The sequence below is a fragment of the Amblyomma maculatum genome, chromosome 1, assembly GCF_055883805.1.
Source record: "Amblyomma maculatum isolate TAMU_Amacu chromosome 1, ASM5588380v1, whole genome shotgun sequence".
Lineage (NCBI taxonomy): Eukaryota > Metazoa > Arthropoda > Arachnida > Ixodida > Ixodidae > Amblyomma > Amblyomma maculatum.
Genome location: NC_139344.1, coordinates 401097610 through 401112508, shown reverse-complemented (window position 1 = coordinate 401112508; position 14899 = coordinate 401097610). Strand labels below are relative to the sequence as shown.

Sequence of the window (14899 nt, the reverse complement as noted above, 5' to 3'; positions counted from 1 at the left end):
GGACTTGATTGCGTACCGTTTTCCGCGTGCGGATGTAATCAGATGGTGTGACAAGGGCACCATCAGTAGGTACAAGGAAACAGCGATCATGACGCTCCTAGAACTCAGAGCAGTCTGCGCTTGGCAGTGATGAAACTTTGAACGTCCTTCTCGTCTATACCAAGCAATTCAAGCGCGGTGGGGTCGACATCCTGGTTGGTTTGTGGGGTTTAACGTCCCAAAGCAACTCAGGCTATGAGAGACGCCGTAGTGGAGGACTCCGGAAATTTCGACCACCTTGGGTTCTTTAACGTGCACTGACATCGCACAGCACACGGGCGCCTTGCTTTTCGCCTCCATCGAAAAGCGGCCGCCGAGGCCGGGATTCGATCCCGCGTTCTTGGGAACAGTAGTCGAGCGCCGTAACCACTGCGCCACCCCCGCGGGTGGGGTCGACATCCTATATCTTCTCATTTTGTAGAACTCAGATGACTTCAACAATCCTCGACACTGTCCTCTTCCCTCGGTCTTTCTATGCTGGCAAATAATAAAATATTTGCAACCAGCGACAATGTCATGTCTTGCTTGTCGTAAATTGTGCGACTTAGAATACCACTCTGGCCACAAAGTGGTTCTAGAAGAAGGTATATAGCACGCCTATACAGGCAACCTTGACGCGCAACAAGACGGCGGTCGCATCGACTCGTAGTCACCAGAGGGGGACACTTAATTTTAATATGGTTCTTTGGCATATACGATATTGACTCCAACTCCAATACGTGGCGGAGGGGAATTTTGTCAGCGTCTTTCGGAACAGCAGACACGGGTACATTTCCGTTTCATCTTTATAGAAATGCCAAATGCAAAGGCGTCCGCGTTCTGTGCGATATATTGTTATGTATATGCACCGAAGAGGACGACGATAGAAAATAGAGTGAGAGATGACGAAGCTGAAGAAACCGTTGGGACTTGCCTGAACACTTGCTGTATTCGCAACTTTCACAGACGGTGCCGCCGCCACGCGGTGAACGCTCGAAACGGTAAACCGATGATCAAATCGCTGGCAGACGCGGCGTTCGTGCAGCAAGGGCTCATCGCGTGGTGCAATTCCCGCGTTCTTCGTCCCATGTGTACGCCTGCATGCTTTGAATTCTTGCCGACAGCAGTGTGCCAAAATGGGCAAACTTAAATACAAAAGCAATAGGATGTGCTCGGTGCCCCAGTGCACGAATCGCACTGTGAGGGGCGACGTAAGCCTCCACGCGTTTCCTTCGGACGTGCGCATGAAGAAAACGTGGGCAGCGAAGCTTCGGATTGGAAAAACCGTCACGCAAGCCATGACAGTCTGCAGCCAACATTTCGCGCCGGAAGATTTCTTCTGGGGCACCATAGGTAAGCATGCATTTTGCAACGTTTGCGGCCTTCCTAAACGGAGACCGTACCTGAGTAACAATGTACGAACGTTAATAGCGTGTTTGCTGCAGCGTATCACTTGCATGCGTTTGAAGATTTGTTTAAATGTACTTTTTATTTTTGCTTCGTTTTTAAAATTTGCCAGCAAATATGAACACTAAGCAGGCGCTGTGTATGCAGAAGACAGACAGGTTGTTTCACTGAAATAGAATTGGATACGGGCAACTGCGCTTTAATTGGCTGCATTTCTGCTGAGTTTTAAATTATACATCGCGGTTTTTGTACTTGAGCATGTCTTAAAAAAAAAAAAAAAAGACATGCGAAACGGCCCAGACATTCTGCTCCTAGGGAGCGTTATCCTAGCATGCTTTTGCCTCTCGATATTCATGCCAACAAAAGTGTGCATGGTCTGCTAGCGTAATTAGAGTGCGCGCGTTTAGCCATTTCTTTATCTCTGATAACCAGACACATGGACTCCCTCCAAAAGGCGTCTCAAGAAGACTGCCATCCCTTCGAGACGCCCGCCCGTACGGACTCATGACCGCGACAATGAAGGGGCAAAACAGGCATCGCATGAACGAGCACTACGAGCCTCTGGGAGAGCTGCAGCAAAAAGTGAGTGCTTCTACAAGGAGATGCCCCTTGCATTGTGTGCCAACCTATGCCTGAAATGTATACCTTTTGCTTCAATCTAAAATGCCTCATTCTTTACTTACCAGGTGCGTTTGTTTAGCTAGATAAAAAACGGTGAGTTCCCTTTTGTTACAAGTTGTTGCTCAACTGAATGAATTTGCAGGCCTTGGCACCAAACCACCGAGTGGAAGTGGCTCTTGCTGCATGCCAATGTCATCAGTGGCAACATCCCAGGATTGCACAGACACCAGTGCAGCATGTGTAAGTATAAGTTGTCTTGTTACTGACTGTTAGTGAAGGTGATAGCTAACTGGTTGATGAACTGTGTGAGCAGCTTAACAAATCAAGCTGCAAACAACCTGCATAAGCGAGACATAGATGTAGGTTAAAATTAGATTAGGCAGACTCTCATGTACTGCCAGATGTTTGTGCCATATTAAGTTACTTGCATCTGGTGTGGACTATTATTACTGTAGTGTAAACTTTCAGGGAAATTTGGTTCTGTGCAGCATGCATGAAACAAGCATTTACGATTAACTTCCCTTTTCATGCAGGATGCATCAGAGGCTACAAACAGTGTTCAAGCAGGAACAGCGGATCTCTTAGCTGTGCAGCATACAGCTGAGAGTCTCGTCGGCCTGGATGCAAGACGTACTGAACTTGCAGGGCTGGAAAATGTGGCTGTTCAAGCACTGCTGCAGCTCAACCAAAACTCTACTGGGCTACGTTCCACAGGTGTCCAAGTAGACACCAGTTCTGTTCCAATGAAAAAAGGTTTTCTTGATCTCTTTTTGACAGACAGTGCTGTAAGGGCGTTTACAGGTGTAGAAAGCTTTCACCTTCTACTCACCATATCTGAACAAGTTGCTAAAGAACACTATGCAAACTGAGAAAAGTGTGCTGGAGAGAGTTATACTCGTTCTGGTGCGGCTGAAGACTTTCCTGTCTTTTAAATGCCTTGCAATTTTGTTAAGTACTTCGGAGGCCACTGTGCATAGGTATTTCTACGGGACGTTGCGCACCATGGCTGCTGTGCTTGAGGCGGCCATTCCATGGCCAAGCAAGAAAGAAATTAGTGAGAATGAGCCGCATTGTTTTGCTGCTTATAAAGATGTAAGAATAGTGCTAGACTGCACAGAGGTGGAAATAGAAAAATCACATTGTGCCTCGTGCCGAATCCTTACATACTCTCATTACAAAGGCAAAAACACATTGAAAGTAATGATAGGTGTGTCTCCAGGTGGCCTAATCTCCTTTGTAGGCGACGCTTTTGGGGGACGTGCCTCTGATAAAGCCTGTGTCAAAGACGCCGATATTCTTGGAAAACTAGAGCCATTTAAAGATGACATAATGGTAGATAAAGGATTCAATATTGAGGACAAATGTTCTGCATTGGGCATTGGCGTCATTCAGCCACCTTTTCTCCGTAACCAGGCTCAGTTTTCTGCAGAAGATGCTGCCAAGACAGTGTAGATAGCAAGGGCGAGAGTTCATGTTGAGCGTGCCATACAGCGCTTAAAGCTTTTTAGAGTATTGAAAGGTCCCATGCCTTGGGAGATGCTGGCTGTTGCTGATGAAGCAATGATTGTAATTACTGGTATTGTTAATATGTCTGCACCAATACTGGCAGAAAAGAGATTCCAGACTGCGTAATCCTTGATTTTTTAGAGATATCACTGTGAATCTTAACTTCAAATCACTACAAAGTGTTGATATCCTAATACATACACATTTGCTACACGTGTGTAAGTCCATTTTTACATGAAGCTTATACAGTCCGTTCAGTCGAAAAGCCACCGCCATAGCCAGACGTGGGGAGCAGTCAACCCAATACAGTCTCTAGGCTTAGCAGTACACCCAACATACTTGCTAGCAACATACTAGCATTTCTTGAATCTAACCCAGCATTGTAGTGTGTTTGAACTTGCTGCTTGTAATGTGTGGTATATTCCTATGGCTAACTACATGTTTTACTGCACTGTAGCTCCATGCCCATCATGTATAATATTGTGTCAGTTTGATAATGTGTTTGCTTTTTTTCATCTTTTCATTTAATTGCATTGTTGTACCATGGATCCTTATGCATTTATGTAAGCATATTATTTTGTTTGAAAATTATTATCCACTCACCCGCATATCAAATGTGTAATGGGGAAGGTCCTTAGGGTACTTAAATATTCCTAGTTATGTCTGTTTTAATGCAAGGTGTGCAATTAAGAAGAGAACAGAAAAAGGAATATGGCTTTCTTTGAAACATGTGGTCTATACAGTGGCGTCGCTAGGGTCATCCGCACCCCATGTGAAGGCATAGCCCCCCCCCCCCCCTCATCTTCGCCTTCGAAGCACATGATCGCAACTTCCTTTCTACCTTGTCTGTCCTTATGATTTGCTTTGAAGTCAAGGTCGCTCTGCATCCAACAACGCAGTGTGAGTGAAGTGGCATTTCTTTTCTTATTGAATCTTAGACGCAGCGATTGTGCCCAACGACTGATAATTCAGCAAAACATCATATCAAAAGAACATATTTCCAAAAAATGCAGAAACACTAGCATGGGTAGGTTGAGAGGAAATTCACTGAGCAAGCACCTTAAGACAGCTGATTGCCCAGTATGAAACCACGCGCTGTAGTTGGATCCCAAGCAGAGCCTTTAACACGCCACATGCATAGGTGAAAGCCTTCTACACAGTTAACTTTTCATTTTATTTATTCAATATTTTTCAAACATTACAGTGCTGAAAGGGATAAGTAGCCAAAAAGCCAGATTAAAGGCTTGACTTGGGCTATGCACTCTGGTGAAGCGGCTGTGACAGCAAATATGTTGTGGCAAAGTAGTGAGGGACGACTGACACAGCAAATTACATATCTCATGGGTACTGCAAAAAACATTCGCTATATATATAAGAAAAAGCACTCGGAGATACTTATGCAACAAACTAAATCGTAGAAAAGCAGAAACATGATCAATGAGCACTCAAAATTTATTTAAATGGAGAAAATACACAGACGCAACAATGCATCTAGAAATATGGTTGAAGAAATTAGCAAGGAACAATGGCGCATTAATATTGTATGCACACATGGTTGATCAAACATAGGAGTAATACAAGAGAAATTGAACTTGAGAGATAACATAGTGATACATTTTAAAGCACCTGTTAATCCAAAGACAACTGCAAACTGTTTAATAATTTGGGAATCCTAAATCAAAGCATCTGATACCCATACTTTGTTCGGCAATGTGGTATGCTCCAAACTTCAGTGAAGTGTATGGAATAGGGTTTAAGGCATTTTAGTTTAGCATTGTCATCACCCCCCTCGTGACACCACTGAGTCTTTACTCTCTGCGCTTTGCAAGGTGGGGCAAATAGTGGGCAAAGTACACGTACTGGAGTCGTCTGATGAGTCCATCAATGAATGTAGCATCCTTTTTGACAGGAATGACTAATGACTCTATCTTACTGTAAACAATAAAATGAGCCTCCTCAAGTCCTAAAAGGAATAGTCCAAGCTGAACTTGTGAATAGTAGGCATGCGTTGGCCGTAGGCTGTGGTTTTCTTTCCCGCTGATGATGTACGGAACCTTCTTTTCCTTGATGAGGTCAACAGCTTTGCTGGCCTTTCCAAGCACTGGACTTTTTACTTCCAATAGAATCTCTGGCTTGCCATTAACGAAAACAACCCCATCTGGGCTGTACCCCAACCATGGTAGCACAGGGTTTATAACTAAACCTAAGGTAGCTACAGTACCGCTAGATTTCAGAGCATATTCTTCAAGTGCTGGCTTTTCGCAAGCCTTTCCATAACGTGTTGCATCGTTACCTTTGAAGTTAGAGCATAACAGTGTTGCAATCTTTTGGTGCCAGTCACGTTCCTCGCTAGGAACAAATCTGTACAATGAGTGGCATTTGCTTCCTGTGATGCGCAGCATTCTCTCCCTCATCCATTTTGAATTATCTTGCATTGCCGTACTTGTGTAAATATCAAGCGCTTCGTTCAGGGTCACAGTGACAAAATTCTTGTAAAATGTAACCTCATTGTTTGGCAGGTCATCCATGGTGGCTTTGTAAATGGTTAGTTTTGTGACATCTTTAAAAGCAACACCGTGGAAGAGCAAACGCTCATATTCCTCAGCATTCTTAATTGAAGCCAAGTGCTCCATCAAGAGCATTGGCTCCAAGCCAGAGTCTTCACATGAAAAACTTTGTTGTTCTTGACTAGTAGTATCTTTCAATACGTTGCCTCGGCCTTTCTGGTGGAGGGCAAGAGTGCTATTTGGTGCAGCAGCAATAAGCTTCTTTCTAATATCTTGAAGCTTAGCTTCCTCCAAGCGCAATCTAGGCTGTGAGCGCACATGGCAGAGGTCTTTTATCTTTTTCGGCCCATACAAAGGCGTCTCCTTGAGCTTGCCCCACGCTTGAGTCACATCGGTTCCTGTGAGCGTTTCCAGGTTTTGGATGCCAGTCCTGTGAAGAAAAATTACTTCCAAGTTATATACCTTTTCACAAGACACATGAATGCTGAAGCATGACATGATATATGATAATCCACATATCTTGAAGTGCCAGCTGAATTTGGTAGTATTCAGAAAAGCTGTCATTAACAAACTGAGATATTCAGTTTAAAGTTATGACTGAATGAAAACTATGGCAGATAATATAAGCACAGCAGAGCACTCGAGGAATGAACTGTATTAGTGACATAATTTGAATGTTGCAGTCACTGAAATTATTTTTATTCCAGTGTAGCATCATACAGACGTTTAAATATAACTTCATGTTCTTTTACACTATGAACATACAGTCTGAGTTTTGTACTTTTACCTGTGAACAAACAGCAGCAGAGCAATCATGTGCTTGCATCTCGTCGACTTTCCTGCTTTGCACGTACAGTGACCCTGTAAAGAACAAACATGATCATCCATTGGTACATTACTCGAAGGAGGTTTTCAGGAAATTTAGACCATTGTCTCTGCACATGCCCATTTGCCAAAATAAAGTGTCTTCTTTCTTTCAATTGAGTACATCATGAGTGCTGGCTGCACCATGTTCTGCATTTAATTCACTGTGGCCAGTCTGAGAATGATTACTTTCACAGAAGCATGCATAGTAGAGGATATGCACTCAGGATTTCTACAAGCAGAATTCAAGCAACATAAATCCAGGCAGATTTCTTCAAAATAAAAATGATCTGACAATGCGTTCAGTAGTCACAACCGAATGACTTGCATGCTGGCTCTTATGCACGCATTCTGTACATCAGAATGTACCAGTTTCTGTACGCTTTTTTTTTTTTTTTTTTGGTCCCGAATCTTTCAGTCTTATAAAATGCCGTAGTAGAGGGCTTAGGATTGCATCAACACTGACTGGCTGCACTCGTATCGCGCAGCAAATATGCGTTTTCGCATTTGCCCCTCCTGAAATGGGCCAACGCAGTCTGAGCAGAAATGGCAATCTCGCGCTTAGTCGTTGAATACGCAGACAGCAGCAAACGAATGTAGAATATGTTAATTAGGCAGTAATGCAAAATGTAGCACATTAACCGGCGGGATCAACCGGTGACTTCTCGGAAACAGTACGCATGCTTTTGCTCGAGTGCAGCAAGTGCTCACACCGCACACGAGGACAGTCGCAATGACGGCGGTTGTGCATAACAACCAACATTTCTGCTAGCTCGACTTTTGGCATGTGTTATAATAGAGCGAAAAGAAGGCACTCCACCACCAAACGTGGCATTAGTTAGAGGCGTTCGTGATTCGGGATAATCTGCTATTCTGCTGCCGAGCGCGCAACTTTTCGCGGCGATCACATAACGGCGGCAGCCAGCACATTACACTCGACAGTTATAGTAAAAAAAAAAAAAAAATACACGCTTACCTGTATTGTGTTCTGTGTGCACAATTGAAACCAGAGTTCGTGCGGCTTCTGGCGTGGATGTGATGTCTGTACACAGAGTCCTTGGACTGTAACAGTAGTGGCCGAAGAAGCTTTTATGCCGCAGCAGATAACGTGGCCGGCATTCAATACCTCTTCACCTTCAACAAGGCAGCGCAGTCTAGTTTCTGCGCTCCCAATGTGGGCTATTATACACCCTAACGATAACGAGTTCACAAATGGGAAAGCCATGTCCGCAAACGACGCACTTATCACAGCAGACAAAGCGACTCCTTCTCCCACCTTAGCTGTCGCCACGCCGCGCCTTGCACCCGATCATCATTTCGCAGCCATATTGGAATTGCGGTGGCGCCCCCTATAGGTCGTGAAAGTTGCGAATTCTGCTCTGCTGTGCTGTGAACACTTACCCATCCCCTGCTGTGGTTTCCTGTGCTAGCCTTCTGCCCCATATCATCTTGGTGGAGGTGGAATCAAGGTTCCCGTACGCACCGATTAGCCCATTTACTCCGCAGAAAGCTGGATTTGGGATCTGGATTTGTGGAGCTGGATTTGTGGCATCGTTGGGATCCACCACCCGGGGATCCCAACGATGCCACAAACCGGGGATCCCAACGATGCCACAAACAGCCACGATGACCTCTGAAGCAGCTCATGCCACCACGGGAACATCGCCTCAGCCAGTGATACTCACACAAATTCGCCACCCTCCCATCTTTAATGGCGACGACCACCCAGACGTTGACGACTGGCTAGATGAGTATGAGCGCTGCAGCCGCAATAACCATTGGGACGCAACTATCATGCTCGCTAATATCCTCTTCTATTTGGCGGGAACAGCTCGAACATGGTTCCGAAACCACGAACAAGAGCTTGTTACCTGGGACATCTGCAAGCATAAGCTTCAGGACTTATTCGGGAAGCCAATTGGGCGGGCTCTTGCTGCAAAGACGGAACTTTCGTCTCTAGTTCAATCCCCCACAGAGTCCTACCTCGCCTATATTCAGGTCGTTCTTGCGTTGTGTCGCAAGGTCAGCAGCTCTATGCCGGAAAGTGATAAGTTATGGCATATCCTCAAGGGTATCGCGGATGATGTATTCAACATCCTATTCTGCATGAATTGCTCTACTGTCGACTCGGCGCTTCAAGTCTGCCGAGAATTTGAGCAAGCAAAACAAAGACGTCTCGTAAATCGCTTTGACCGTCTTCCGAACATGGCGGCTACATCATCCTGCGATGACCTGGCACCTTTGCACCAGCCCTCCCATCCCACGATCGTGACTCGGGTCGTACGGAGAGAACGTGAGGAAAGTTCTCCCTAACTTTGCGGACACGGCTCGTCCACTCACACTTCTTCTGAAGAACGACGTTCCATTCTGCTGGGGCCAAAAACAATTTCAAGCCTTTTTTGCGCTCATCGCAGCCATCACCAACCCGCCCGTCCTGGCACACTTCAACCCCTCAGCACGAACAGAGGTACGCACCGACGCCAGTGGCCACGGTATTAGCGCCATTCTCGCCCAACAGCAGACGGGCCGCACTCGCGTCATTGCTTATGCCAGTCGCCTCCTTTCAGCGGCTGAGCGGAATTATTAGATCACAGAACGTGAGTGTTTAGCCCTCGTGTGGGCCATTACAAAATTTCGTCCTTACTTGTTTGGCCGCCCGTTTTCCATCATCACCGACCACCACGCCTTATGTTGGCTTTCTACACTGAAGGCCCTACTGGTCGTCTGGGGCGTTGGGCGCTGCGTCTTCAGGCATACACTTTTTCTGTCATTCACAAGTCCGGCCGGTTACACACTGATGCCGATTGCCTGTCCCGCAACCCGGTAGATCTGCACCTGAAAGCGAGTGCGACGATGATACCTGTGTGCTGTCCATCTCTGACCTTTTAAACATTCGTCATGTGCAGCGTTTAGATCCGACGCTTTGCGCCATTATCAACCGCCTCAGCACTGATCACCCTGATGCCACTCTTGCTTTGTTTGTGCTCCACAACGGCACTTTATATCGGTGGAATATGCCACCAGATTGCGCCGAGCTCCTGCTCGTAGTACCCGAACACCTGCGTGCCACCGTTCTTCAGCACCAGCATTACGCGCCCACTGCGGGTCATCTTGGCCTATCTCGTAATTACGACAGCGTCCGCCGGCGCTTCATTTGGCCAGGGCTCTACCGCTCTGTTCGTCGTTACTTGGCTTCTTGTGAAAGGTGCCAGCGGCGGAAGAAGCCCTCGGTTGTGCCTTCTGGATCCCTACAGCCGGTCGACATCCCAATAGACCCATTTTACCGAGATGGCCTTGATCTCCTCGGGCCTTTTCCTCTGTCTGCTTCGGGGAATAAATGGATTGCGGTGGCTACGGACTATACCACGCGCTATGCCGTTACACGAGCAATATCCCACCAGCTCTGCAACTGACGTGGCTGCGTTCCTCCTCCACGACGTTATCTTGCTCCACGGTGCTCCACGCCAGCTGCTCACTGACCGTGGCCGTTGTTTCTTGCTCGAGTAGTCGAAGAAATTATCCGATACTGCGCCATTAAGCACTACTTCACCACCGCTTACCATCCACAAATGAACGGCCTCACCGAACGCCTCAATCGCACACTCACGGCCCTACTGAAAAATCCTGTATAAAATTCGTACAGGAAATCGTATACAGGTTTATTGTACAGGATCTGGGATACAGGATTGGCGGCTATATCAGCAAATTCCTGTACTGCCCTGGAAAGTCCGGAATGAAACCGCGCGGAGCTCTGATACGGGAATGGCCTGTATGGTTGATGGCCCTCGTTTTTGGAAAGAAACGCGTCGCCAGGGTGGAAAAAGCATGCAACAATATAAAATAAAACGACTACATTTAAAATATAAAAAATAAGAAAATAAAAAAATATTGTACCGAATGTGGAATCGAACCTCGGTCCTTATGGTTTTCAGACGGGTACCTTAACCACTACTCTACGGCGGCTTATGGTTACTGTGGTTATTATAGAGTATATGTAGCTACGTTTGCTCTTTCGTACTTGTATATTTTCCTTGGCAGTAGAATTTGTGGCCGTAATTCACCGATAGCCCTTTAAAAACGCTGAATATCTTTGCAGGCTATCACGAGGGTTCACAAATGTGGCGTATCTTTATAATGCGTCGCTTTATTGAAGGCAAACCTCGAGATATCATAATTTACTAGTGCTGATGTGTTTTTCATCGCCTACGAACGCTTGTAAGTTTTCCTACATAGAGATATCCGCTGCACTAATACTTGTAATACTGGGCGTTTTAGCTTCACGTGCTACCAGCGGAGCATCGACACCAATGAATACACTTCCGACTGAGCGGTTTCAATATGTAAACATTCGAGAACGCGTCGCGCGGTGTGCGGCTATCTGCGCATCTTTCGATGGTCAGCGATGTTTGTTTATTTTTTCTCGAACAGTTTTTTGTGATCGCTAGCGAAACGATACGTTCGTGCTTCTACTTTCGTGTTGTAGGCGGCAGATCTTCAGTCGCAGATATGAAGACGCACCGCAAGATCGTACGAACTGCAGCGACTGTTGTACGCGCAAAAGCGACGCGACGCGCGTATATGCTTGCTAGCGCACACTTCGACGGCTTCGCATTTTCGAGGTATTTGGGAAACGAAGCGCGCCCTTTATATACAGAACAGTTGTATAACATGTTTGGTATCATGCTTATTTAGTGCGCTGGCGTGTCCAGCATGGTCATTCTGGTTGAGCTTCGTCGACCGGCCCGGCTTCTGTTCAGAAGCGGAATACTCTGCCCGGTATCAGTTCCAGAAATGACGCGTTCGTCCGGTTTCTGGTTAATTGATACAGGCTGAATAATACATAACACTACTACATTGGAAAAAGAAAAAAAAAGAAAAGAAAAAAAGAAAAAAACAAAAAGAAAATAGAAAAGGAAAAAAGTATATTACATGTGATTCGAACTTCGGTCTTTTAGACGGCAAGCATGCACTTTACTACCTTTGTGTACATATATTATTCCTTTTTTCCTGTTGTTTTGAGTTCCAGTGCGGTGTATTTGTGTCAAAGCCAGGCAATAAAGAAAAAAAAAAACACTACACGACGGCAGCACAGGGTGATGGCGGTTATATATCTACTTATGTAGTCGAGATTGCTCTTTTGTAGTTTGTGTATTTTTGTAGGATGTAGAATTTGTGGTCGTAATTGAACGATCGCCCTTTAAACACGCTGCATCTTTTTCCTGGCTATCATGAAGGGTTATCCGTGTCCCGCATCTCTACAATGTATCGGTTTCTTGCAGACAAACCTCCGAATGTCACAATTTACTAGTGCTTATGTGTTTTGTCATCGTCTTCGAACGCATGCAATTTTTGCTACATATAGATATATGCGGTGCACCAACACTTGTAATACTGCTTGTTTTAGCTTCACCTGCTGCCAGCGGAGCCGCGACGTCAATGAATTTACTTCTGACCAAGCGTTTTGCATGCGTAAACACTCGAGCAAGCGACTCCCGATGTCCGGCTGACCTGTGCATATTTCGATGGTCAGCGATGTTTCATTTATTCTCGAGCGTATTTTATCCGCGCTAACGAAACGCTACGTTCTTGCTTGCACTTTCGCGTTGAAGGTGGCAGATCTTCAGTCGCAGACTATGAAGATGCACCGCAAGATCGTACTAGCTGCAGCGACTGTTGCACACGCAAAAACAAAACGCGATGCATGTTTGTACTTGCTAGCGCACACATCCACGGCTTCATATCTTCTAGGTATGTACGAAACAACGCGTACTCGACATATGCAGAAAAGTGTTAACGTATATTATGTATGGTTTCATGCTTATTTAGCGTGAAGGCATATTCCGACGTGGTCATCCTGGCTGAGCTTCACGATCCGCCCGAGTTGTACTGAGAAGCGGAAATACTCTGTCCCGTATCAGTTTCATTTATATTGGATTTGTCCGGTTTCTGTTAAACCGGACATGACCTGTCCTGTATATGAGCTCAATACAGGACTGGTCCGCCCTGTTTCATATCCATACCGGACTGGGATGTCATGTATAAGATGCATACCGGAAATGGTCTGCCCTGTATTAACTCTATACCGGTCTGGACCGTCCGGATTGAGATTCGTACCGGACATGACCTGTCCGATATAAGCCCGTTTAAGCTTCATACAGGACTGGTCACACCGCTATCAAATTTATACGGGATAATACAGGACCGTTCAAACCCGTTTGTGGCGATACGGGATTTTTCACTAGGGGGACATGCTGTCAATGTATGTATCGGCTGATCACCGTGACTGGGATATTACTTTACCATTTGTTACGTTTGCATATAATTCCTCCCGTCACGATACAATGGGCTACTCGCCCTTCTATCCTCTGTTCGGCCGTGACCCCTCTCTTCCGTTTGACAGTGTACTGCCTCACACCACTGATGCAAGCTCCTATATTCGTGACGCCATATCCCGAGCTGATGCCGCTCATGTGGTTGCTCGCCACCGACTGACTTCTTCCCAGAACTCCCCAAAACGGCGCCATCATTCTCGACATCGCAATGTCCACTACTCCCCGGACTCGCTCGTCTTGCTCTGGACTCCCGCTCGTAGAATTGGGCTCTGTGAGAAGCTCTTGCCACGGTACACATGCCCCTACCGTGTTTTACGGCCAGTCACTTCTGTGACATACGAAGTCAGCCCTGTGCACCCGCGCCAACAGTTCCATGTGCCACGTTCAGAAATCGTTCATGTCGCTCGCATGAAGCCCTACCACTCCAGCTTTAGTTCCTCAACGTAGTACGCACCGGGACGGTGCTTTTGGTGGTGGGGTAATGTTACGTATATGCCATCGAAGAGGACGACGTTAGAAAATAGAGTGAGAGACGACGAAGCTGAAGAAACCGTTGGGACTTGCCTGAACAATTGCTGTGTTCTGCTCTGCTGTGCTGTGAACACTTGCCCATCACCTGCTGTGGTTTCCTGTGCTAGCCTTCTGCGCAGTATCAATACAATCACACATAGTATACACAGAGTGAAGGCTATATAATGTTAAGTGAATTCAGCTTACGTTTTGCTTCGTGTAAACGACACCTTTATGTTAAAAGCAGTAATCAGGCGTGTTGCCGAGGAGCTGTCGTCGCCATCGGTGCATTCCTGATAAAATATCGCGATCATTGGCAAACTGCAAAGTGTTACGCAACTATCCTTAAGCACTCATTTGGGGATTTGATGAAATGTTTGCAGAAAGACGGAAGACTACTCGCGTGCTGCCTTTCAAATTTGTTTTCATAAGCAGGCCGTTGCCCACCTATGACACGCTGAATGAAGGACACGGGGGCAGGGCGCAGATGATTATTTCTCATGCTCCGTGAGAGTCTCACGGAGTTCATACAACGGTGCGTGAAAGCTTGCATAGGCCTTCTGAAGATGTCATTCTTACTGAGGATAACGAGTGGCGAAAGTGCGCTTCTTATTGTCAATCAAAAGCAGCGGCAGAGCACCTCCCCGATTGAGATCAAATGAAATATTTTGTCGGAGACAGTCAATAAAATGCATGCGAAATGTTGGGAGCAGCAACTGTGGCTTATATGACGGTCACCATACTTGTGAGTTTGAACAGAGAAAAGGGAAGCGGAGCGTGGTCTATGTTAACAAAAAGTGAACATCATGGTTCTGAGTATCTCATGTGGGCACAAAGCATACAGCTACATCGAAGACTTCGAAGTGGTTAACTATTCTCTCAAGTAATCCAAAGAGGAGAAGTCCTAGCGTGGCGCTCATTATCGAAATTGTCACTGCTCATTTTTAATGTAGCTGACAGTGATGCGAGGGAAGCCTTCATGAAGAATACAGAATGGTTGCCGGCAAAGACGAGCATCGTGTCAATCTACAGGAAGTTTAATTCTGAAAAGCTCCTACGTCCAGGCCCTTAGCAGAAAATCCGGTCGACAACTGACAAACACCTTGAGTTTAAGCTGACTTGTCCAATCGAATG

General features: G+C 46.0%; 1 protein-coding gene and 1 pseudogene across 1 annotated transcript; one reads left to right on the top strand and one right to left on the bottom strand.

The window, feature by feature from the left end:
- Positions 1–1184: 1184 nt before the first annotated feature.
- Positions 1185–3680, top strand: LOC146208697 (uncharacterized; annotated as a pseudogene).
- Positions 3681–5329: 1649 nt separating this feature from the next.
- LOC146208696 (uncharacterized) lies at positions 5330–8148 on the bottom strand. Its single transcript, XM_084579180.1, has 3 exons — positions 7900–8148; positions 6847–6920; positions 5330–6489 (listed from the first exon to the last, which is right to left on the bottom strand). The coding sequence occupies exons 1-3, from the start codon at positions 8146–8148 to the stop codon at positions 5361–5363; spliced, it is 1452 nt and encodes a 483-aa protein (XP_084435306.1). The 3' UTR covers positions 5330–5360.
- Positions 8149–14899: the final 6751 nt, after the last annotated feature.

Excerpts from the sequence above, each read along its gene's own strand:
- LOC146208696 (XM_084579180.1), bottom strand. The coding sequence starts at position 8,148 with ATGGCTTTCCCATTTGTGAACTCGTTATCGTTAGGGTGTATAATAGCC. Across the intron at positions 6,921-7,899 it reads GCACACAGAACACAATACAG|GGTCACTGTACGTGCAAAGC; the intron begins GTAAGCGTGTAT and ends TGTTCTTTACAG. Across the intron at positions 6,490-6,846 it reads CTGCTGCTGTTTGTTCACAG|GACTGGCATCCAAAACCTGG; the intron begins GTAAAAGTACAA and ends TTTTCTTCACAG.